The sequence below is a fragment of the Amblyomma mixtum genome, chromosome 7 (assembly GCF_055824585.1).
Source record: "Amblyomma mixtum isolate Tamu chromosome 7, ASM5582458v1, whole genome shotgun sequence".
Taxonomy (NCBI): Eukaryota; Metazoa; Arthropoda; class Arachnida; order Ixodida; family Ixodidae; genus Amblyomma; species Amblyomma mixtum.
This window is the reverse complement of record NC_143018.1, coordinates 21,988,516-22,014,259: the sequence shown is the minus strand read 5'-3', so window position 1 is coordinate 22,014,259 and position 25,744 is coordinate 21,988,516. Positions and strand designations below refer to the sequence as shown.

The 25,744-nt window shown below is 48.0% G+C and overlaps 1 protein-coding gene and 1 long non-coding RNA gene across 2 annotated transcripts in view; one reads left to right on the top strand and one right to left on the bottom strand.

The window, feature by feature from the left end:
• LOC149335225 (uncharacterized) overlaps window positions 1-16,858 on the bottom strand; it is a 57,653-nt gene extending 40,795 nt beyond the window's left edge. Inside the window, exon 1 of the long non-coding RNA XR_016284024.1 lies at window positions 16,528-16,858. This is a non-coding gene — a long non-coding RNA (uncharacterized LOC149335225). The remainder of the gene's footprint in view (window positions 1-16,527) is intronic.
• Window positions 1-25,605, top strand: part of LOC149335224 (uncharacterized) — a 44,584-nt gene extending 18,979 nt beyond the window's left edge. The window contains exons 9-24 of the mRNA XM_089551907.1: window positions 20-137; window positions 1,324-1,490; window positions 6,065-6,172; window positions 6,388-6,474; window positions 7,086-7,224; window positions 8,933-9,045; window positions 9,687-9,750; window positions 10,762-10,876; window positions 11,919-12,016; window positions 14,235-14,356; window positions 19,381-19,480; window positions 21,314-21,556; window positions 22,475-22,735; window positions 23,934-24,188; window positions 25,264-25,308; window positions 25,443-25,605. Coding sequence (XP_089408033.1) covers window positions 20-137; window positions 1,324-1,490; window positions 6,065-6,172; window positions 6,388-6,474; window positions 7,086-7,224; window positions 8,933-9,045; window positions 9,687-9,750; window positions 10,762-10,876; window positions 11,919-12,016; window positions 14,235-14,356; window positions 19,381-19,480; window positions 21,314-21,556; window positions 22,475-22,735; window positions 23,934-24,188; window positions 25,264-25,308; window positions 25,443-25,558 — 2,151 coding nt within the window. The 3' untranslated portion in view covers window positions 25,559-25,605. The remainder of the gene's footprint in view (window positions 1-19; window positions 138-1,323; window positions 1,491-6,064; window positions 6,173-6,387; window positions 6,475-7,085; window positions 7,225-8,932; window positions 9,046-9,686; window positions 9,751-10,761; window positions 10,877-11,918; window positions 12,017-14,234; window positions 14,357-19,380; window positions 19,481-21,313; window positions 21,557-22,474; window positions 22,736-23,933; window positions 24,189-25,263; window positions 25,309-25,442) is intronic.
• The last annotated feature ends 139 nt before the right edge of the window (window positions 25,606-25,744 follow it).

The window sequence follows — 25,744 nt, the reverse complement described above, 5'->3', positions numbered from 1 at the left end:
TTCTTTGTTTCTCTCTCAGATTATTCGTGACCAAAAAGACAGTCTCATCAGCGTGACCGGCACCGACTGGTATTCTGCAGAGAAAGTTGTCAGTTCGCCTCTCGTCAGCATGGAGCACATCTACGACTACGGCAACGGTGAGTTACCCTGTAAAGTTACCCTGTAAAAGTTACCCTGTAAAAAGTTAGGTTGCATGAATGCACCCTTCATTTGAATTCCTGTATTGCGTAAATTGTCTCGTCTAATACTGCTTTACTTGCAGTTGTATGTACAGCTGTAGTAGAAACAAATTCAAGAACGAAGCGAATACCTCTCAAAGGCGGCCCTTTAACCAATGACTGTGACATCACGAGATACCCATTCCCATGACTTCAGCTTAATTCTTGCTTATTATTAAATAGTGGCTTCCAGGGCAGCTGAGAAAAAGGACCCATTTTCTGACTAGCCATGCTCAATTCACAGGTCTCTGGCATAAATAGCTCCGCCTGCACGAAACACTGCTGCGTCTGCGGCGAAGATTGCGACGGAGTACATGAAATGGCAGCGTTAACAGAATTTCCACCCCGTTATAGTAAAGAGCGCGAATCAAATTGTGCCTGCGCGATCCTGTTTACTGTCGTCACTTTTATTCGCATGTATATGGTGGTGGTGGTAAAACTTTATTTCCCATAGTAGGGGTCCTGAAGGACACTCGGCTAGGCGCCGGGTGTAGAGGGCAGCTCCCACGTAGGCACAGAGAGCCCGAAGTTCTCCGCCGCCGCGCGGGCCTCCTGGACAGCCCGAAGCTGGTCGTGAAGTGAAGCACTTTTTAGTACTTTGTCCCAATGTTCCTTTTTCTGGGCGTAGGCGTCACTTGATGCACAACCGCACAGCATATGGGTCAAGTCTACACGTCTGTGTATGGCGCCTGCGATTTCGCTTTTCATTATAAGACAGCTGGAACTCTGTCTTTCTGGGATGTTTTATTTCACCCAACTTAAAGGGCGAAATAAACCCTGAATTTATTTATTTATTTATTTATTTATTTATTTATTTATTTATTTATTTATTTATTTATTTATTTATTATAACTTAAATAAATCGCGACCGTTCCTTCTTCCCGCTTATACTTCTGCGATGATAACGCCGAAGTTAGCTGTGAAAACTACGCAGGGTTCTAAGTTAACACTTTAAGGATGATGTTACAAAAACACCGCGGTAGTGGGAACAATGGGCTTTAGCAGCCACATTCTTTCCAAATCCGACCGTATGGAGGGGTGGGGTAGTGATGTGGTACTCTGACAAAAAGTTTCCACCAACTCTAAAAAAGAGTGCAACGCGCAGGTCACGTCTACAGCCACGTCGACAGCGGCTTCGTGGTCGGCTGCAAGGTCGAAGCTCAAAAGGACGCGATACCCAACATCCTGCTCCCGGACAAAAACGAGATCAACATGCTGGACACGATACTGCCGTCGTACAAGGCCCTCGAGAACGCAAGCTACCTCGGAATAGTGAGTGCCGAGAAGCGTTGTTTCGTCTTACGGAATCCGTTTTAGGTCTTCCTGGCAGAAATACTTCAATCTGGCTGCTTGAAGCATCCAACCAGCGACGAAAAGCATTGATCTGCCCGGTTGATACCTACAAAGTCATATTGAAACGTATGATGCTATAAAGTCATATTGAGTCCACAACGTGGTTGCTATACTTTGCGACTCTTCTTGGCGACGCAGCGAAAGCTACAGAGGCGAAACACGCCCTCGCTTCATACGCAGCAAAATAGAGTAACCGGTTCCGATTAATAGTTTGTTCTTTCAACTCAGTCAATGGGTAATATTCGTTATTCAGGGCGTATTCCGGATATAAGTGTCAACTTTCAACGTTAGAGATCGAAGGCAAAAAATGGCTGTGGCTCAACTTGGTTAAGCCGGGAAATCGCGAAAGCAACTGCCAATTAATGACGCTTAAGCTTCGCCTTTAGGAGTGGAACGCGACAGCGTGTTGTAGCGCTGCCACGGAGTCCAAAGAACGCCACCACCTGTTCGGCGCGGTGCGTTGCCCTTCGAACGCAACGCTTTTTGAGGAAAGGAAATGGTCTGTAATTCTCTGTCATTTCGGTGGACACCTGAGCCGCAGCGTACAGGAAGGGAGGAAGTGTGAGTGAAAGAAGAAAGAGGGGCCGTAATGAAGAAAATGAAAATTGTATTTGAGGAAAGGAAATTACTCATTAACTGTCTCACATATTTCGGTGGACACCCGTCAAATTTCGCGCGCGGTGACGTCACGACAACTTGGGTCAATCTGAAACGCGGACAAATACGCCTTGCTCGTCGGTGATATGGTTTTTGAGGAAAGGAAATGTATCTGTCTCTCATATCTCGGAGGACACCTAAACCTTGCCGTAACGGAAAGGGAGGAAGATGGGAGTGAACGAAGACACCGTATTCACTAGACGCACCTTTCTTCATTCCAAACCATCGAGCTGGCATGGCGTAGTGGTAGCGTGCTCGACTCGCACTCCGGAGACCGGGGTTCGATTCCCAAGCTCGGCAAATTTCTTACTGGGTTTTATTTATTTATCTGGTCTGACTAGAAAGGTTTGATTAATTGGTTAAGTAGGGAATTAATTAAACTCAGTCAAACTTACTTGGAGCATCACTAAACGATCCCTTTAATTGGTTGCATGGTTAGTAGCCAAAGTACAATTGGCCCCGTTTGAAATTCGCGCACTGTTACGTCACGACCGTTTCGACCAATTGAAAAGCGTGACATTTCTGTCGACAGCTCCTGCTTACAACGATGAGGCATTAAAGGCTTCCGCCTTAAAAGCGCGCTTCCATCGCGGAGGCCACGCCGTGGTGGCACCGCCGCGGCTTGCGACGGCGCGAGTCGGTCGCCCTTCTCTTCGGCGTGACGTCACAAAGCACCTGTTGCGCTCCTAGCGGAGAGCGCAGGCGTTAGGCCGGTGGTGGCACGGCCGGACTCGAGGGGGGCGCGCGCTCTTTCCTACGGCCTTCGCATTCGCCGCGGAAGCAATGCGAGTTTTTCTCCGGGGGTTACGCCGTCCGCCGCCGCCAGGGGCGCGACGACCCCACCGCTCGCGACCGCTCTCTCCTCGCCTGCTTCTGCGGCGGCGGACGGTGATCGCCTGGTTTCGTGCTTTTTCCCGCTGCTTCTCGCTGAACGACTCACCGAAACGAAAGGAAACAGAAAGCAAATGCTCTGCATGTCAGCCAAGAAGTTCACACGTAGAGCTTTTATAGCAAAGTTCTGACGTTAGTATCAAAACGCGTACTCCGCGGCCCGGAATAGAACCCGCGTCGTCTGGCTCAGAGCTGAGCACTTTAACCACTGAGCCGTCGCGGCGGATTCATACAGGCGGCATTAGGTCCAGACAACAGCATCAGCGACGTCCTGCCAGAAACCTACGCGCGTCTGGTGCGCCTGGAGCACAGCATCATCCATCATTCCTGGGCCCATAAACCTCGCGTTACGAAAGCAATTGCGGCCAGTTTTATCCGCACGCCCTCAATCATTTTCACGGAGGCGAACAGAGAGATCCGAACCAGTACATCGGCGCCTGGTCGGTCAGTTGGAGTCAACATGCGGTAGATGACGCGCCGCCGATAGGCGAGATTCAAAGTGTGAATGATGTCCATGTACGCTGCCGCTACATCTTCCACGCAAAGCCGATTGGGCAAGCGATGCCATGCCGCGTGACTGGCTGGACCAGCGAGGCCCACCACATGACTCTAATTGAAACTGCAGATCGCTGCCATTTGTTAATCACAGCCCTGTCACAACGCTGCCCCTGCCTCAGGCCCATCACGCTTTTGCTTCTACTTTAGATTACGCTGGCACGAACTAATTGGCATTGTTGTCTTGGCCCGATTTTCCTGCGGTTGTCTGCAGTTTCAATGCCGCCATATCTATTGCTTTCTTTTTGCTGTCAGGTTGTCAGGAATACGGGGTAGCATGCGGCTGGCCGTTAAGCAGGCTCGACTATTTCTTTAAAACTCAACGAGCCACGCCGTCGCATGAAAGGTTTTACTCCCGAACATTGTGTGCATTCCGCGAAGCCGTTAACGCACTGTTAAAGCACGAACACATGCAAGAAAACAGCGCAAGGACAAACACGCAACCAGGACCGCTGTCCGTCTTCGGGACATATCTGATCCTCGTTATGCGGTTGTCCAGAAGGAATCGACAGCAGCCGTGCCATAAGGTCTGCTTCTTTAATATCTGAGAAATTTCTCAGAATACTTCTTGTTAACTACACCAAGACAGTCACCGACAGGAACGAGTAGCCAGCTAATCATATGTGCATAAACCGTCAAGGAAGTTTTTGAGACTGTGAACTTTCCTACCACCGGTCGTACTCATGTGGATATATTGCGGCTACAGTTTCAAAAGAATGTGCAGTGTTTGAGGAGAATAATTTTTCTTTTTTTTGCCGCTCTTCTCACTTCTACAGCGTTATTCATGCCTGCTTCTTTGATGAGAAGTTGTTGATCAATCTACCAACTAAACCTATAATAGATGTGCGCAATTCGCGAGACTAGATATGTACAGTATTTCAGCCAACTGATATGTTTTTAATGTAAAACATATTCAATTTATGGATGAACGCTCTGCATTGGACAACTTGAATTTAGCTGTGAATAAAATTGTTTTCTTTTCTCTGAACCCGTGCAGCATCGTGATTTCTTGCTAAAGCCGCTTTCCTGCGAAACGAAAACAGCAACGCTTGAGATTTCATGACCTATTTCATGAACGCTTCGGAATCCTTAAGAACCGGTGACGCAAACGCTTCAGGTCACTTATTATAAACCTGCACACTGGTTAATACCTGTTAGTAGACGAACTGATGAGGCTGATAGATTTGTTTTTGTGCAGACTTTAGGGGTGAGAAGTGTTGATGTCAATTTAACCCAAAAAGCTCATCATGCGACCGTGCAGTCATGCTGAAGCAGAGCGCGCGCTGCCGCGCGGTAATTATTCAGTTGTTTTATAAATCTCAGATGTCAAATCGCAAAGGCTGATTGCACGGTCTCTGAGTAATGCATAGGGTGAAATATCAGGACCTGACGGTTACCGCCATGGTTACCGCTCACGCGGGACAGACTTGGAGCGGGCGCGCGTTCTCCTTTCGCGTGAACGGCGGAAACAGCGGCGGAGCGGTGGGGCAGTGGCGACCCCACCGCGGTGCGGTGGGAGGCGGAAACAGACCCCATTGCGAAGGCCGTAAGAAAAAGAGCGAGCACGCCCCCCTATAGACCGGCCGTAGTGGTGGTGGCACCGCCGCGCCACGCCAAAGGCTGAAAGTGCGAGTAGTAAAGCTTCCGCTTTAAGAACAGTTTCCTTGATTACAACGAATTTGTTATTCACTTCTTGTTACAAGAAGCTGCCACAGATGGCGCCAGCTACATCAGACATGCAGCGAAGCAAGCGCGCAGAAAGCAACGCTCCAAGCGAGAACCGGACGCACTGTCGTTCGCCCCAACGGCCTATCTGACGGAGTGACTAGTTATAGAGGCTCCAGTAGCCTTCCCTTCATTGCTTAACAGTGTTGCCACTCAGAGTACAGCGGTTGTCTCTGTACCCTGTCATCGCTTTCTGACTACCTTCATAGCTGAATCTTTTTTTAGCAAAATTGTGCGTATGTTCTTTATGACATTCCGCAATTAATAGAGAACAGAACCGGCGAGGCTTCAGCGTGAACCATGATATATGAACCCTGTAAACTGCACCTACAATCTGTGAAGTTTCAGTCACAACAAGGTGGCTGCATGCAGCATTCGGTTTTCTCTTTCTCTCTCCCCCTCTCTCTCTTTATATGTGCAAATATTTAGGATGCCGAATCATCTATAAACTATTGTCATTTGCCCTACAGCACTCCTATTAGAGTGAACAGCCTCGTATTCGGCATAGCGGTCTTGGTTTCAGGTGATGCTCATGAAGCTAAGTAGCGTTTAAATTTTAAAAATGGGTATTCAAGCACTTGATTTTTTTTCGTACACCCTCCGCCCTTCCTCCCTCACTCCCTTCATTTCACTTTTCCTCCTTCTTTCCTTTTTTTTCCGAGCAGCACGAAGTTCGCGGAATGCCCACTCACACCTTCGAGCTGGTGACTGGACCGATGCCAGTGGGTGGCGCTCACCTGACCCACGCCGTGATAACTTACAACTTCCTCGTGGTGAGTACTCGCTAAGATCGAGTTCATGTAAACGAAGCTGCAGACGCATGATTTTCGTCGCCAGTTCCAGCAACCAATTTTAGAAACTGCGCAACTGTGCAAACTTCTGAAGAAGGGTGTACAAGCTCGCCACATCATTTGTACTATGGTACACGTTCGGAGCTTGGAGGCGGTGATAATAAGACGATTTCATCTTTGCGCACTTGTCCTTACAGAAAGACGAAATATATGACACGTCTGTCAACCAGAGGAACCTACCGGTCCGTGTGAGCATGTATGCGTACGTGCTTGGAAATGATGAGGTATGTGAAGACGCACCTTTCAGCGTCTATCATTTCCTTCCTCTCTTTCCCGCTTCATTCTTGCTTCAAATAGAAAATTTCTTTTGTGTATAGTTTGTAATGTTGCTTGCAGGCTGTCAAAATGCGGACAGCAAGCCGTCTTTTGAACCAATTAAGCGGCTAATTGATTTCATGAAGATACATTCGCACTCACTTGACCAATCAACGTTTCAAAAATACGATTGTTTATTAGTTGTCTAATTAAAATTACCTGCCACGCGACCGCAGCGACATTTTAACACCAGTGTCAGTCGCCGATTCAAGTGCGTTTCGGCAGCGACGTGCACCTCACTACAGTCATGATAGGTTCACCGATGCTTCGCGTTGCAGTTGATCGCCACGTTCGTTTCCGCTGCTTCAACCAATCGGTGAGCGTTTGAAGGAGTCTCTCGAAGTATCACGAAGGTAGAAAGTGGGCCCAACATTGTACATAATGAAAGCCTAGACCAGCGTCTTTGTAGAAACACAACTACGCGTATCAACGAAAAGGATGCACACGACTGTGTTCAGTCCAGGTGACGATGCTACAGAAGGCTCGCGTATACTAAAACATCCATTTTTTTTTGTTCCAGCAACCGTACTTCTACTTCTTCGGTAACATCCACGACATCTCGACTGACCTGCGTGACCTGAACGTTAAGCTGAACGTGAAGAACTGTTACTCCGAAGAAGACGACTCCAAGTACACTTGGATCCAGATCGGCTTCCCGGGTATTCCATGTTATTGCATCCTTGCAGTAGCTATTCCAGCAAAACCACGGTCGCTCACCAAAAGATAACAGTGTCTTGGATTGATGTTCCGGAGCTCCTACTGCGATCTTGTTTGCAGTCTGCCATATTCTCGTGAAAATGCCTACACAACGGCTTGAGCATTGCGTGCCTTTTCTTACGTCTTGTGTCGACGCCCCGTTTCCTAATCGTGTTTTCAAATCGGCACTGAGAAGGTTATCTGTGTAACCACGCATCACGGGGTCCGGCATATATGTGCCTCTAGAAGTAGGCGCTTTCGTATTGCGGGAAAGGATGGGGCTTGAGGCGGAGAGAAAGGCGTAAGTAATTCTGCGCACAGTGGAGATGGCGAAGTGTTTGGTAGTTATTTTTTTCTTTTTGTGTGTATCGCTGACCGTAGTTGTTCTTGCCATTTTGTCTACCACGATGTCCTACCGCACGAATTTTCGCCGAGCACTTGGCCACAATTCTGGCGACAATATTTTTATTTAGCTTCTGTTAATTCTACTCGCGAATTTGCACTTCGAACAAGATAACGGGGATAAATCACTGGCATGCTACTCTGCATGGGGAAGGGAATTTGGGAGACAAAGACGGAAGGAGAGCAGTGAAGAAAAGGTAAAATAAAAGAAATAAAAAGAGGAGAAGATGAAATGCGGCAATGAAATGCGTATTAAGGTGCATCGGCGAGTAATGATGTAGCGTATGAAATCTTTGAATATCGAATCGAATGCCCTTCTATCCGGTTCGCATAAAGAATCCAAACAGTGCGTGTTCAAAATTACTCGAAACGCACTGAATCCGTTATCAATTTTTTTAATAGTTTTCGTATAACTGGCGCGAAGTTAGAATAGGGCACCCCGTAATTGTTTTCGGCGACTGCTTCAAGAACAAGGTCCCCACTCCGACGCCGCACATGAGGGTTCAGCTCCGCTACGCTATCCACTCGTGCAGTGGCATTCATAATGCTCATGCACATGGTATTCAAGATTGGGCTACGAGATAGGGTTCAACCATGCCCAGCAAACCCTCCCTTCATGCCCGATATATCGAAGGCCATAGCTCATAAATCCCGTCCCTCTCATCAAATCAGAACTGGGGCTGGTTTGTTCGCTGTCGTCATGATCAACAGCAAAGATAATTTTCCTACGCGCATGACTCGACTGTCATAGAGTTAATATACTGATCTCGTATTGCGTTTCCCCTAGTGAACATCACTGGTGCGTCTTTTGACAGCTACAGCTTTAACTACGTTACCTACAGCGCCGCCACTGGCCCTTGCTGTTTCGAGTGAATATTCGTTTTGTACGACCATTCGCAGAAGCAGCGAATCACGTAAACATTCGATTCCTATTCCAGTTGGTTTTTCACCTACGCCGTTTGTATTCGCTCCGGTAGCAAAGGTCGCATATTCGTATTCGGTTCGGTTTAGAATAAGTATCATTTGCACAAACCTAAGCATAAGGCTAACGTCCACACCCGGTTATCATATCTCTTGTATATTTAGAATGACATAATCTAAATCAGTGTTGTTTTCGGAATCACCCTCTATTCTCAGGGCACCCGGAATTGGGGACAAAACTGCATTTGAGAGAAAACGTTATTACGTTAGAGACTTCGAACATCTGTATAATGTCATGGAAGGTCCTTCAAACGTCTAACCATTTGTTCTGCCCGTTACTCGCTGCAGCGACCGATAAGGTGCTCCTCCTGGCGGCGAACCGCGGCAACATCAAGCGCAGGTTTCTGGCCGAGCTGCAGCGTGCAACAAGGCTGTCGCCGCTCAGGGTCCCGGATATACTGGTACGCCATTCCGCTGCTGTCCCTATAGTGTGTTGCGTCTATGTCGTGAAACTTCCAATATCTTTATATGAAAACTTTGACAACAACGTCTGAATGCGCCGACGAAGCATTTCCGCGCGCTGCCGATCCTCCTTAGACTAGTTCGCGGTGCCGCCGCATCGTGGCGTCGATTTCGTGAAAACCTCCAATAGATTCAGCCTAGCTAACATAGTCACTTATAGACTCCGACTCTTGATGCTTACGTGGACATAGACCTAACTGCACTTACATGATACGTGCGCGGCATCAGCGTAGCCATGGACACTTTCGCTGAAAGCACTGAAAACAAACTTGCCGAAAACACTGGAGGTAGGAGCGCTACCTTGATATCCTTCATAAATTCCATGACTGACCATGCATTGAGACCACTCTCACGAAATCCATGCTTCAAATTCCACCTCGAGAGGCCTTATTTCTTGAACGAACCGGAGCATTACATCGCACTTACCAGTTTCTCCACACATACCGGCCAGCTCTGCTAAGGCCACAAGAGTTGTAAAGTTTCCAGCCAATGAGGGTAACGAACCTATGTACTGTAAGTGAAGGCAGAATGTTGATATGGTTTCGGGACGACGAAACAATATCTCTTCCGGACTTTGCAGGTCGACTTCACCGAAAACATGGTCTACGTGACAGCGCTTATCCTGGAGCACCCAGCAATTCCAGGTGCGTAAGACTCCACTAAACATCGAGTCCATGTAAAATCTTGTGCTTGCCGTCCCTATATTGCGCTACACTGCCGCGCGTGGAACGAAATAGCCCCATTTAGATACTCAGTGTAGGATAGCCGACCGGACTAACGCCTTCTGTTTCAGTGCCAGCCTAATTGGTCGCTTCGCAGTGGGACCGCGTTGGACGAATCTGTTCGTTTGGCCGTCACGATGGGGCGCCACGGACGGGAAGCGGTAGCTTACGTCATAGGGCGAACTGCTGACGTGGTTGGGCAATGCTCCTCTATGAAGGACCTCCTCGCAACGAAAAATATATTTAAAAAATTAGGGGCGATAGATTGGATTCATGCGGAGGAAATGAGAACACTTTTTTTTCACTCGCCGACCTACTGCATATTTGATTGTGTTCGGGTTATGATTCTATTCTTATCCCATTTCTATTCGTAATCGCTTGTTTTATTAATTTTTGCTGAGTCATTTTTAGTCCGGCCTCTAAATACTCTCCCCTAGAAGTGGAGAGGAGGATTTTCCTCTATCCACCTGCCATCTACCAACCTTGACATAAAGTAGTGTGGGCAAAATAAAAATAAATAAAAAAATCTCTCTAAACACCAACTGCCAGGGTTAGAAGAGGAGGCTTCACATAGACGTTCACGCCGCCGACGCCGGACAGTTTTCACTTGCATGGCCTTGCCAACGCTACCGGATAAAAATTCGTTCACCGATTTCCCGTGGTGTGTCGCTTGTTGTGGACGACTCTTCCCGTCTCCCTGCACGTTTATGGCATGAAGCAGGCATGAAGGCGAGCATGTAAGAGAGAAATGAAGGGCAGTGGGACAATGCTCGATTAAATTCGCTGAAACCGGGTAACCTGGCAGGCACTGAAATAAACACGACATTGACCACACGGAAGTCTTAGTGGACACCCTACCTTGTTTTCCTCACTTCTACTCAATGCATTAGAAGTGTGCCCTGACTCCCTTTTTTCTTTTCTTTTTGTGAGCAGCTGACTACAAAGAGGTACCAAACAAGAAGATCATGGAACCGGAATGGTCGGAGGGCGTCGTCACGTACGAAGAATGCCTCAAAACGTGTTCGTCGAAGCACTACAAAGAGTGCAGGTATGGAAAGAGCCGCAAATTTTATAAATACAAAGATACGGAATGGTTGTGAAGAACGGAATGCTTAACTGAAGTGGTGTTGCTTTGTTGAAAGAAATAAACGCGATCAAAATGGCGGCTACCGCCTTAACGTGGCCGTCACTCACCAATTGAGAATCACACCAAGCCGATTGCTAGCAGCCGTGTTAACGAATATAGCTTCCTGAAAGACGAGGTAAGGCCTAACTTACCAGCAGCTGTAAGTGGGTGCGATGTTAATGCATTGTAGTCATGAAAACACCCAACGTATAGCAGTCATGTGATGCGAAATGAACTTTAGTCAACAAGCTCGACATATATAGCAGTATAACTATGGAGGCTGGATACGTAGTTCTTTTGCTGCCCTCTTCTCGGCGAAATTGTTCGTTCTATACTAAGCCCCACTATGGGATGTGTACTTCTAAAACGCGTTGGAATGAGAGCACGCTTACAAGTCCCGTGGCGGCTTGCCGCTCTGCCATCGGCGGAGTAATACGTAGTAGTCCGTAGTAGCAAATAGTCCGCGCGTATTTTTATTTCTGCGGGCTTATTTTGCGGCTATATTATCTGCAAATGAAACTATTTATTCATGGAAACCTAAAAAACAAAATAAAGCGAAAGCAAAGCCTCCACGGAATTGGCTGAAAGGCACTTCACGCGTTGGTCAACTCCGCCCACCGTACGGGGAGAATTAAAAAAATAAAGGCGGGAGCCGGACGTTAATTCGATTTAATTAGAGAAATCGGCCACACAGGGCAATAAGTCGCAGTTTTTAAGAATGCTAGGAACGTGTAGATCGAGTTCCCGCGGCAAAAAGACAAGTTCAGAATCGTCTTCAGTGCACCTTTAAGCGACAACAAACTCCTGGCCCCTTAGTGAACAACGAACCTGCGCACAGTTTCGAAACGTCCCGGTGACTGTCAATTTGTTCAGTATTATGCCTGACCAGAAGAGTTTTTCTCGAACTCTCAAATACAGACTTAGATGCATGTTTTTTTTTGTTTTTTTTCCTCTTGTCTTCCAGAGCGGTTTCTCACTGTGGGTCTTTCTGCGCGACAACTTCGAAAGATATCAGCGGACCAGGCGTTCTCGAAAATTCAGTTGAATGCAACACATACGCTAGTGAGTAACCCTCTTTATATTCAAACATTTCATTTTACCTTCTGTTCACTTACATGCAACTAAGTTCTAGTTTTTTTTTTGTGTGTGTGTGGATACGCACAGTAATGAGATTTATTCCGATGGTGAAGTTTCCCTTCAGACTTTATCACCCGGCCCCAAAGATAACGCTGCTGTTTCTAACATCATCTGCCAGGTCAAACGGCCCTTCTCAACATTCCCCGATTGTCCCTGTCTTTGCCAACTGCATCTCTAATATCCCATCAATCTTAACAGCAGTCTTATGAGAACTCACTTGGCCTTTAATTTTGCCTTAGTACCTGTGACCCACCCAAAAGGTTGGTGGTACGTGGAGTTTAAAGGAACACTGCGGACGGATTGAAATAGTATTTCGTCGGTACATTACAGCATTGTAACGACAAAGACGCCACTTGCACTGAAAACAGAGGTTTCTTAAGCTACAGAGTGACAAAAATGAAATACAGATGGCGCCATCACCGGTCGATTTCAATTTCGGGCTGGTCGGTACATGTTGATGGGAAACGGCTTGAACGGCGCTAACGGAAGGGACGGAAGAGAAGAAAACAGACACAAGCGCTTACTAGAAACCAAATGATTCATTGCGACAAAGCGCTTGTGTCTGTGTTCTTCTCTTCCGTCTCGACTAGCTGCGCTGTTCAAGTCGCTTTCCATCAGAGACTCCATCTATCAGCTAAATCAGTTCACGGGGCTCATATCAGTTGCGCATATCAGTTGCAAGATTTGATAAGACACGCCTGCGAGGGAGACTAGGCAGCTAACTACTTTCTATGGGGGAAAAAAGTCTGCTTTGAACGTACCAGGTATTTCACTGAGCTAGTAACTGACAGATCAAGCGGTCTGAAAAAAAATTATCTACAAAATAATACCGATAGCGTTTGTTATTTAGTTGTTTACTCGCCATACGAGCAGCGCCAACAGGAGATTATTGCAGGGGGGAGGGAGGGGCAAGCAGAGGCAAGAGCGCCAAAATAACAGCGCAGTATAATACACGAAGAGGGGAGAACCTGAAGTCAGGCATTCCTTTTGAGGAACTAAGCATATATGACGTTCAGGTACGTTTGCAGTTATCGAAGGGGGTGGGGAAACCTCATCTTATTCCTCCTCCTCCTCAAAATCAAGCTCACACTTCTTCCCAGTGCTACTGGAAGTGCTCTCGGTGGGAATGCATTGCCTAGACCCCCCTTCGAAATGATGATGATGATGTCCTCAGGCTTAATGGCGTATACCCACGGAGGGGGAATGGCCAGGGTGCATGAAAGACATTCTGGCTACGCTTCTTCTCCTTCTACGCGGATATTAGCGTTATGCCTAATAGTAATATTTTTGCCAGAAAAATACTTGGGACGACATTTAAGCAGCCTTAAGAGTACAATGCGATAGCGATAGCCAACCCTCCGGCGCAAGCACTCCTTTACTTCCGCTTAGGTCACACCTGCTATTCCACTGAACGAACGTTGCTTAGTATATAGTGTAGAACCTAGAGGCTCGGCACCTAAAACGTAGCTAAAAGGCAGCGGTTCGATTTCCACTCCACCACATTACTTCTTTTCGGAGAAAGGGCTATTCTTGGGAGTCACTTCGCAGTGGCATTTAAATGACGTCACAGCCCTCTCGACCGATGGGAACTGCGATGACGTCACGACTACGTCAAGGCCCTCTCAACCAATGGGTCTCTTTCGTGACACGAACGGACAAAGACGGCTTTTCTCTGCATCGATATATATAACACTGTCTGAATTAGAGCACCGAGAATCTTTTATTGCGAAAGCAATACTAGTTGCACTTTCACGCCTTTGCCGTGCCGCGGCGGTGACCACCATTGACCTTCATTTGACCTTGATTGCATTAGATTGGATTAGATTAGATTAGATTGTACTGGATTGGATTGGATTAAATTAGATTAAATTAGATTAGATTACATTGGACTGGAGTGGATTGGGTTGGATTAGATTACATTGGATTGGATTGGATTGTATAACCGATGCATCACCACAAGTCTAACCACAAGCACCACCACCAGCTACACTACCAGCTGAACCATGGCGTAGCTACGGATATTGCTTTCGCAATTACCGGGCTTAACCAAGCTAAGCCACAGCGAATTTTTTAAGCGTTTTTTTTCTTTCATTATTCAGGCGACCAGCCTAATAATACGATCGGTCCCTTCTTCTCATTTCAGAGACCGAAGACTCCAAGAGCAGGAACATCCCCCTAACACGGGACGCCATCGACGATCTGGAAGAGGCGATCGAAAGAAACGAGTTCAAGTTTGTCGTCGAGCATCTCGACACTCGCATGACGGTACGGTCACCCCTAAGTGATTAAGCAAGCTGCAGAATGAGAAAAACTTTAGTAGAGGAATTATGAGGGGTCATATGTCCAGTGTTTCCGGTTTTTTTTTTCAGTATTTGTTTGACCGAAATATATCATAATTATCATCATCAGTTATTAACCCTTTAAGGGTCCCGTAGGGACACTACATAAGGGGGAGGGGGGGGGTGATACAAGAGTGGCCGGCGGTCATGCTTACATATGAAAGGACAACTAACAACAGAACTAAGCAAAACAAAAGAAAGTGCCGCAAACTGAAGTACTCAAGCAAGAACACATAGTGACAGAGGAAAAAAAAGATACATAAAAACAGACTACAGCAATACAACGAGTACAGTAAAATATTGTCACATTGTGGTGACTGCAGTCCGGCGAATAGGAAAACAGCGAGAATGGCTTCTAAACGAAACTCCTCATTTGGGCTGACTTGCATCCGCATAAACTGAATCACCCGGCGGCAGCAAAGCAACAAGCGTGCTCGGCGGTCGTCGAGAATGCCCGCCGCTCTCGGCCATGCTCTTTTTAAAGCTGATAGCAAACTTTGGAGATGAAGCCTGGAAAGTTACTAGAACATTCTGGAACAGCGTATACAATCGTCTCCGCCTGGATGCGATCAATCGAGATAAATCTAGGCGCGTCTTCTTTCATCGCAAACAAAGCGATAAAGCGATGAAGTACCCGCCGCGGTGGCTCAGTGCTTACGGCGCTCGGCTGCTGACCCGAAAGACGCGAGTTAGATCCCGGGAACTGTGGTCGAATTTCGATGGAGGCGAAATTCTAGAGGCCCGTGTACTGTGCGATGTCAGTGCACGTTAAAGAACCCTGGGTGGTCGAAATTTCCGGAGCCCCTCACTACGGCGTCTCTCATAGCCTGAGTCGCTTTGGGACGTTAAACCCTCATAAACCATAAACCAAAATAGAGGTCTCAGCAGAGTATAAGACTAGTGTGAAGGAATGGATACTGCAAGGCCTCGAGAACAAATCCTCAAGAACAAATCCTCAAGAAAAGTAAAGCAAATGTTGGTGCAAGGTGGAAAAGAAAATTTGATACACAATATTTCACTATGGCTGGTAATATCCACTCGGGTGGAAGAAAGACTTGATTTCATTAGGGCAAGAATTCCACCTCCCCGGTGGTCTACTCTGTTTCTCCGGTATAAGTGAAATGATTGATTGTCGTGCAGTATTTCTAAATCCTGTATATCACGTGTAAGCCAAGATTCAACGAATAATGCGATGTCTGTGTTATGTTCATCGAGAAGTGCTTCAACTGTTTCTTCTTTAGGCAAATAACTTCGAATATTTGTCAGCAAAGTCGAGATTCTGTGATAGGCTGCGATTGGGCGTGGGCACTATGAAGCACTGGAATGGAGAGACTGCAGGTCCTGCGGTGCTTGCAGTAATCGCTACGGTTTGATCCGTATCTGAGTGACAAACGAAGAGCTTTCTGCCGATGAGTCACTTGTCGAAACGAAGCTTGCACGAGGCGTCGTTTTGTTGGCCGTAAGAGAAAAATTTGGTTCCAGCTACTCGAACTTTAGCTGAATAATCTTCACGGACGGAAAACGTTGTGTCCTTAAGCTTCGGGCCAGCAAGCAACATTCTCGATCTGTCTTTCAAGTGCGCTAGCTTGACAATGACTGGAGGTTTTTGACTCTCTCGAAACGTTCCATTTGATGGTTGTCAAGTGAAATACCTAGCTTGTCGGAGCGAAATGAAACATGTGCTTCGGTCTACTCCCAGGTTTCACCGAGTTCGTGTCAGATTCCGAAGAACATCAAATTCGATAGACGTAAGGGATTCTCGGCATCGTCTTACTTGTCCGTCCGCCGTTTCACGTCGGATGAATGCTTAATCAAGTCGGATGTGGTCCTCGCTGTGGCGCCACTTTCACGGTTGATTGCTACAATTTTTTCGAGGATTTCGACCGAGGCGCGCTGAAAGTGAATGCTCAGAGTCCTCAATACTAGTTTGTGCAGATCAAATCACGGCAAGCTCTGCGAGAATTACGTTCCGGGTCGATTCGATGCGTAGTAGTGCTTGCGAGATTGGTTCGAAATATGGAGGGAATGTCGTCACGACACCGCCAGCAAGAAACGGTCGCTAGAGCGTAAACATGCGGCACAGGGTCGGTAACTAACCTGCAGCAGAAGTAAATGCGTCTGCACGGCCGGTTGCTTTGCGGCGACGTGCCCCAAATGGCTCCAGCGAGGCAGCTGCGTATGTAGCCATGAAATTCCTGCGGTGGTGCTAGCACCGGGTTGCCAGATGACGGTCCTATACATCGCCGGGTGTAGCGGATGCAGGTGAAGTTCGTTATCTCTGTGGCTGCTTCGCAGTCGCGGCTGGCGGCCAGGCAAACTGCTCGGCTCCGTGCGCTGCGAAAGGACGCGACCGATCGATTCCGGGCTGCTGAGTTGAGGCGGTCTATGATAAGATAATCTGCAGTACCATGAAATACGTCTGCATGACTGGTTGGTTTGCGGCGGCGTGTACCCATTAAGGCCGATTCACACGACGGTCCGTTCGCCCGCGGCCCGCGCACTACGTGTTCATGCGTCAGCACTTTGAAGGGCGCGCTGTCGGCCGCCATCCATCCATCCCTCCAGCGCGCCTCTCAATGTGGCGTCGCATGAACACGTAGTGCGCGGGCCGCGGGCGAACGGACCGTCGTGTGAATCGGCCTTTAGCTGGGCCTCAAAAGCTGGGCCTCTAAACGAAGCAGGAAAGAATTATCTTTTTAGTGCAATAGAACTACTTCACGAGGTCAAACCGGCTCGCCGAGTTTGTAGGAAGCTTGACCTTGAGGTGACCTTGGCCAAACCATAAAATAAATAAAATAAGTATTGCCGCGACTGGGATTCGAACTCGTGGCAGCGCGAACAGATCAGCTTCGCAGGCCACTGCACGAGAGCACTGTGTTAGCGCCGCAGCCAATCACGCTTCGAGTTGTTCTTGTTGTTGTTGGTTTGGTTTGGTTTATGGGGTTTAACGTCCCAAAGCGACTAAGGCTATGAGAGACGCCGTAGTGAAGGGCTCCGGAAATTTCGACCACCTGGGGTTCTTTAACGTGCACTGACATCGCACAGTACACGGGCCTCTAGAATTTCTCCTCCAAAGAAATTCTAGCCGCCGCTGCCGGGATCGAACCCGCGTCTTTCGGGTCAGCAGCCGAGCACCATAACCGCTGAGCCACCGCGGCGGCTCTTGTTGTTGTTGTTAGCCTTTGAAAAGACTGCACATACCCACACTGGGGGATCGGCCAAGAATCGAGAGGCAGAGGTTGCTGTTCACCTGTACGTAGTAAAGGCAAAAGAAAAGCGTACGGGACAGCCACACCGGGGGAGTCTACCACAAGGAGGGCAGGGAGTGAAAAGAGATGAGAGTTTGGATAGGAGAGAGAGAGAGAGAGAGAAAGAGAAAAAAAGAATAAGTAAATAATTCAACATGTAATAAAGCATAGAAAATAAAATATTGCAACATTTAGCAAGGCAGTCGATGAGATTCCAGCAAGAATTTTTGAACAGCATCACAAACAGACCTGTGGCTGAACCCAAGCGTGGTGGCATAAAATGATAGCAAGAGTGGGCTGCTCAAACTAAGGCCAAAATGCTGTAAGGGCAACTCCAGCAGTTTTCTTCTCAAAGAGGTGAAACGACGACAATGGAGCCAAAAATGATCGATAGATTCAGGCTCACGGCAAAATGCACAGAGGGGAGATAGCGCCAAACCAGACCTATGCAGATAGAAATTTAGAGGAGGGATACGGCAGCGCAACCTCGTCAGAGATACTTCCAGCTGCTGAGATTGACATTCTCACGCTGTGCATTGCACATCGTCGTCTTTATCAACTAATGCTACTATCGAATTAATATCGTCGACAAACGTGCCGACGACCCACTAAAGCAAAACCGTGAGCCAATCAGGCTAAACAAATGCCTTCGCACGTATACTCGGTTTAACTACGTTAAACTCCTGCCATTTTTTTCTGATTTTTGAAAAATAAAAAAAGAACTAAATTGCAAATTATTGGCAGCCAGAGTAGGGGCTGCGTTCATAAGTCGAGTAAACACGGTATTGGAGGTTAGCCTTAATGGTATCCGTAAGGTTATAGAAACGAAGAGAGATAACCTTTTAAAGTGAGCAGTGGTGGAGGCGTCACCCGGAGTAACATGTACCTGGCCGGCTACTGCACAGTATGGAGAAGGGAAGGGCAAAACGCAGAAATAAAGAGAGAGGGGAGATTAAAGCTTATGATGGTAGAATAAAGTGTGCTAGCTCTCTCTATTCTGCCGGGCACAGGGGACGAGCCCTCGTCCCGTGTGTCTGTGTCATTTGTTCTTTTTAATGCACCGAAAACATGCCTGTGAGCTCTGGCGAGATAGACCGCCTTAGAAACTCCTCCCTCAACTCATCAGCATTTCACGCTCCGAGGCAGGGCCACCGAAGGCAGTATGCATTAGCTTAGTTGGCACAGTACTTGGTAAGGAGGGAGGGCACAAATTGTGGCGCAGGAAATTCGACTTCCTGAGCCACCTGCCGGCGTACGGTTCGACTAAAACTGCACTTCGCCTACCTTTCTCCACGGAAACTAAAAGTGGGTATGCGCCGACGTCACAATGGCCGCCATTTTAGTGCACATGGATCACGGTGAAATCGGCTTATCGCCAGCTGCCCTGGCCTGCACCGCTGAAGCTCTGTACTGTACAACAAGATGGCGCCCGTGGCGTCATGTGACTACCCCTCGAATTATCATAACCCTCTCCAATACCACTTCATCCAAAAATAATGCCGAGGGGTCATTCTCTTCGCAAATAAAATTCGTACTGCCTTGTTCTTTTCTGTTTAGATACGTTATTTTATATTATACCATGCTTGCCATTATTATACCATCATGATGACTATGCTATGTTATAACCTGCGCTGTTCTCTTATCTCTGCCAATGTCCAGCAGTTATATTTTGAGGAACCTGGACTTTTTCGCCTCATTTCAGATCGCTACTCTCATTGCCGAAACCATCGAGTTCTCCACGGGGGGTCTTCGTGACATGTTCGGAGAGAGGGATTCTGACCTGAGGCACGAGCATCAGCTGGGTGAGCAAGCTTATTCAGTTTCGTACCACGCTGCGATGAGCGTCCATCGCTTTCAGAATCCTAAAAGCACGTCTTTTACTGCCGTTCTCATGATTCGGGGATCCAGAAAAGATTTTTTCCTTCACGCACAACTTGGGCACTCACGGTCAAGAACTTACTCGAGAAATTTTATATTAGACGCCTCATAGTTCCAAAATGCGTCGTCGGTCATAAAATTCACCCATTGGATGGAGGGAAGTGACGCCACTAAACGGGAGCATTCCTATTGGCTCGAGGGAAACGACGTCACCAAACGAGAGCACTTCCATTGGCTGGAGGGAAGTAACGTCACCACACGGAAGTGATGTCATGCAGGTGCAGGCATCAAAATTTCCAATGCTATCGCATTCCATACATAATATAATTGAGTGTACTTGCGAATTTTTGTGCCATTTTTTTCTATTCAGGCACCACTCAAATCTGTTTTTTTTATACACCTAAATAGCCCATGCGGGCCTCAAGAAAGCCAACTGGTTTTGTACAATGCTTGTAAATTGCAGCATCCAAACATTGGAAGTGGTCATATAAGCGTTTGAGAAATTGGAACATCACCTATTTTCTCATGCGAGCATGAGGCTATAAATGGTTAGACACTTCCATTCGTCAAGAAAGAAGGGAAAGGTTCATAGCAGCTTTCATTAATGACACACTGCTCTAAGAAGAGAATAGCATTGATAGTTTATTTATTTATTTATTTATTTATTTATTTATTTATTTATTTATTTATTTATTTATTTTGTTCCACACACTGCAGCCTGGCATGAGGTTTCGACAGGTGGTGTTAAAAACATGCACAAATAAGTCGTCACAATCAGAATAGATTACATGCCATGTAAGCACAAGAAAACACAAAGAATATTCATGCGAAAGCATTTCTAGGCTATGTCGGCGGAGCCGTGTCAAAAACTTGTCCGCAGCAGTTGTGACGTTCTCAGAAGAGGTAGCATCAAACGAGTGGTTGCGATTGAAAGAGGATGACGTGAAAATGCTGCGCAAAAAAAAAAAACAGTTATTTTAATAGGATGATTAGTCATTAATTAGAGCCAAAATGTCGAAAAAGCGTCGAAATAGCGTGGCCGTTGTTAAAGTGAGTGGATGGGAAAACAGCCGTAGACGGCAAAGTCGTGCAAAAATAGGAAAAGGAGTGAAAATACAGATTGAAATGAATTGAAGTGCATCTGATGAGTGATAATTAATCGAACAAAAAGTTTCTTTGACGTATATTAATTAACTAATATGAGCAAAAAACCATTGGACGGTTGAATAGGCTGTACGGGGATATAGTAAGTGGCCGGGAAAGCAACTACGGCGCCAAATTTAAAAAAACAAAATGGTTTAGTGAGATATAAGAGTACATAAATTCAGAGTAAGTAATTCAGAGAGTAAGATAATAAGAGCAAATAAATTGATCTTTAATGAAAGCGTCAAATAATTACGCTAATTCGGTTCTTAAATGGATTAACAAACAAAAAGAAAATGATAGAGAGAGGCGACGACTGCCGAGGAGGCGTCAATGCTTTCGCATTCTCCCAATGCGGGTCGCCGCAGTGATCTCTAATTTTTTACAAATTTCTGTGCCGCGAGGACGGACGCGCGCGATGGAGAGCGCGCGGCTGCCCCGGCACGCTAGCTATGCGCAGTATGGCCTTTCGTCAGCTCCGCGAAATGGCTCGGCGACTCGCGTAGTGTTGCTTTCGCGACAAAATATATCCTCTAGCCACGTCAGGTAAGCTCGTGGCCTCAGTCTCAACTTGCTGTTTCGCGTTTCGCTCTCCCGCCCCTTTTCCTGTGCAGGTGGCAGCGTCCCGAAGGGTTTCACCGACACCGCAGTGGGCTCGAGCCTGAAGCCGAGCGACTTCTATGCCATGCGCGTGGGTTCGTTCCCGCTGGAGGACTGCGCCGACATCTGCCGGGACCGGGAAGACTGCTTCGCCTTCTCCTCCTGCCTGGTCAGCAAGCAGTGCATTGTCAGCACCGAGAGCAGGTGGCCCGAGTCGGCAGACATGGAACTCCAGTCGGACTGCACGGTGTTCTCCAGTGAGTCCCACAGCCGCGACGCGTCCCATGAGCATATATGACGGAGACTAGGCCGCCTCGCCACGGAGGCATTTTTTATTTTTTTTATTTGTTATGGCCAGAGAAGTTATATGGAGCCCAACCCCTGGGCCTTTGTAAAGCTTTGGTCCGTAAAATTTGGCGGATGCGTGGAAGGCGCTCCGGACGGTTCTCCGGCACCCACCGGAACCGGAACCTGCTTCCTCCGGAGCACCCTCCTGGGGGAACCCCTCCGGGCAACTTCCGATCCCGGAGGATGCCCGGAAGTTGCCCCGACCAGCCGCGATTCTCAAGGGGCGCTAGGTGTGCTACCCCCCCCCCCCCCCCCTTCCTCCCCCCCCCCCCAGCCACTCTTCAGAAGCACCACCACCACGAGCTACCACAAAAGCGTGACCATTACCACTGTGAAAAGCGATATTCACCGAAAGCCGTTCACTGTGGTGATTGCAATATTGTTTATTCATTCCTCTTTACTTTCTCTGGTATCCGAGATATTCAGGTGACGTCACCGGCATCATTTTGTGGTACAGCGCTCAGTTGCGGTAGTTCAAACCAAGACAGGTAACGATAATCCGATAAGATATGCTTCCAGCCTTTCGCCGGGCTACATGCACCACATAATGGCCGCCGCTGTGACGTCGGTGCATCTCCCATGAGGTCACAGTGCTGTCACTCCTGACGTCACTGTGTTGGGACCACGCTATGTGACGCGTGCCATGGCGCGTTGCAGTGATGTTATGCGTGACGTCACTGTATAGGCTAAGCGATCAGCGTGGCTTGTTACGCCAACGCCGGCGCTGTACAGATCTCGCTGTCAATAAAATAAAAAGGTCGATTTGTTGGATACTGTTCTGCGGCAGTGTCGCTGCAGCCTATCTGTTCCCCTTCCTGCTCCCTCAGAGACCTACCAGAGCTCCTTCGAAGAGCTTCCGGGCATCTGCTACTCCATCGGCGCGAGGAAGTACGTGAACGTGAGCATGTCTTCCGAATGCGCCGCCATGTGCCTCAAGGAAAAGGAGTTCGTCTGCAAGGCGTTCGACTTCTGCATGCTGTCGCGCAAGGGCAAGCCCGCCTGCCGCCTCCAGGACAAGCACATCCTGGAAGTCGCTGATCCCGCCGACCTAGATCGCAGCAACGCCGAGGGCTGCAGCCACTACACCCGTGAGCATGAATTTCAGTGTTTTGATTAGTATATAGTACCTTTTATTAAGTTAATTATTATGATCTCTTGCTCTTTCTGCCCTGCTGGCGTTTGAGTATGCCGATCACTGGGGTTGCTATAAATTATACATGCTAGGGGAACTCATAAGCAAGCGCCGAGAGAGGTGTGTTTATAATTTCAAAACGCACCTGGGGAGGGGGGGGGGGGGGTGCACGAATTGTGCCATTGGTTACAGGTGGCGCGACGCTCCTTCGACTTCTATAGTTACTGTAAATGTATATGCTACCGACTTCCCGTGCTTACCCGAGTTACTCCGAAACTTCATAAAAGATTCTTGGTTGGGGCCGCGTTAAGTATACGGCTTTCGCATTAAAACTGTGTGGCGAATCCGCAACTTGCTTGTATGGCCAGCCAGAGTATTCCCCCAGGAGTGAAATTAGGGGGACGTCTATAGTATGATACAGCTTAGAAAAAAAAAACAAGCAGTTGCTAACACTGGGCCACGGACCGCGGCGTCCTGTATAACTCCGCTAGCCAATCCTAGCACTAAATGAAGTCAGCTTTTTAATGTTTGACTATCTTAAACGAGATAGGTATCAAAACTCTAGGGCTTGTCATTTTTTTTTCTTTTAACAAGATTCTTATTTAAGTTTCAACAATGGACTACTTTTTCGTCATGGAGGAATCCTGTGCGGCGGTCTTGAATGTGGGCGCTGTATTTTGCGCTGTACCTTTTCCTGCGAACTGCAGACTTAAGTTGTATCCGTCTCTATGTTTCCATGAAGAAAAGCTTAGGGGGGGGGGGGGGGGGGGGGAGGGGGGGGGGGCTGTTGCTTTTGAGAGCAGAGAAGAAGCAGTAGTCATTTTGAATTCCCTCCTTGTCGTGTGTAAGCAAAAAAAAAATCGGTGCGAATGAAGGGGACGCCTTCATAAAAACGAGGGTGTAGGGAAATCGCTGCGGCCAGTATAGTGGCGACATCGGTACTTCATTTTTTGCCCTTTTCTAGCCTGTAACAGCCTCGTTTACAGGGAAAGTAGGATTTTTGTCATCAGGACGCGGTAATCTCTCGATACAGCCAGCTTCGTTTTGTTACCAGTGCTTCTTTAAGTCTTACTGCCTGAATATCGACTCAGTGCCAACGCTCGAGAAACTCCACATACAGACTGCGTACTTGCTTGGGTGCCACTCATGCGCAGGTAAGCACATCAACGACTACCGCAAGACCCGCATGACGCGGCTCCTGGGCAACGCGCACACGGTCATCAAGAAGGTGTCCGAGGCCGAGTGCGCGCGCCAGTGTTGGGAGGCGAGCTTCCGCTGCCAGCAGTTCGACCACTGCACCGGCACTCAAGACTTGGGCAAGGGCGACTGCCTGCTCTTCGACGCCGAAGCCGGTCCGCATGGCGTGGTGATGTCACCCATCTGCAGCAGCTACGAATACACGGGAAACTGTGAGTGCGCTCCGTGTTCGGCAGGGACTGTTTCTCCGAATACTCGTAGTAATAGACGCCTTCGGCGAACCGTGTACCTTGTTACCGCTACACCGCTACCGTTACCGGAGTGCCAGGAGCCCGCCCACCGGCGGTGAGTACGCGTTGATTGGTTCCGACGCTTCGGACGCGAGCACAGTGCCGGGTATGTGGCGTCATCTGGCGCCGTCAGGTCAATTGCGCATGCGCATTTGGCGGCGCGCAAACTCCCGGTACTCCGGCACCGGTAACACGGTACACGGTATGCTAAAAGTGCCTATTTATTAATAGACACCTTTAGCATACCGCGTACTGTGTTGCCGGTACCGAAGTATCGGAGGCCTGGGCGCAGCCAATTTCGCAAATTGCTTTGACACTGCAGCGCCAGATGGCGCCAGTTACCAGGCAGCTGGCCGCGCGCCTGCTGCATCGGGACCAATCAGCGCGTGCTCAGGGGTAATGGGTGAGCTTCTGGTAACGGTAACACGGTACATGGTATGCTAAACGTTTCTAATGTTGAAAAATGGGTATTTTGAGTAATAATGAAGCTTTAATGTGATGGCATTAGAAGCTACATTGTTTATCATCCACGCAGCCAGCGTGAGGGCGCAAAGCAACGTCATGAGCGACAATCTCGGAGCTAGCGCCACCTCACGACCGCGCTCCCGCATCCGGGCCGTTCGCGCCTGCTTGGTTTCTTTGACAAAGACGGTGCATTGTTATGATGTTCCTTCAAGCGTTCATTCAGGAAGATTCCTGTTTGCTCTACATATCCTTTATAGCGCGATATTGGAATGGAGTGCACAACTCCTACCTGACATTAAATTGTGAAAAAAAAGAACCATTTGTGTCACGTCAGGAGCTTAACTGTACTGCGCAGGATTCAAACATCGTACCTTTCGAAACCGAGTCGCGCGACCTTGGAACTACACGGAACGACCGGCTTCTTGCCTCGTCAGAGCAGCAGCAAAAGGCAGCGAAAAAAAAAACAAATAGTTACATACTTATTTTAATGTAGCTTGTTTGTGCGCTAACCGTGGTGCTTGTCTCTCTTCAGACGACCGCCCGATAGCAAGAGCTGCAGAGGCCCTCCACAGCAACGGTGGGTAAATTATTTGTCAACAGGCTGAACTTCGATACCGAATCCCCAGTGCTTCAATCCAATTTTCTCCAACCTGTCTATTTTTTGTGCGGTAACAGTGACGAGCTCTTACACGCCTTCTCTTCTTCCTGCAGCCAAAGCCACCGGCTTGTCGTTCTTCATGATATTCCTGGGCATAGGCCTCGGAGTGCTCGCCCTATTCGCCTACGGCTTCTACAAGACGAGACGGGCTAGCCCATCGGCGGCATGACATTGCGGGGGGTAGTGGAAACAGAATAAAAATATTTATGCTAACTGCATGCGTCTCTACGACCGTGGCGAAATTTTTGGAACTGTTGTATTTCGGTGTGTGTGTGCGTGCGTGCGTGTGCGTGCGTGTGTGTGCGTGCGTACGTTCGTGTATGTGTGCGAAAGAGAGGAGAAACAGTCAAGTTTG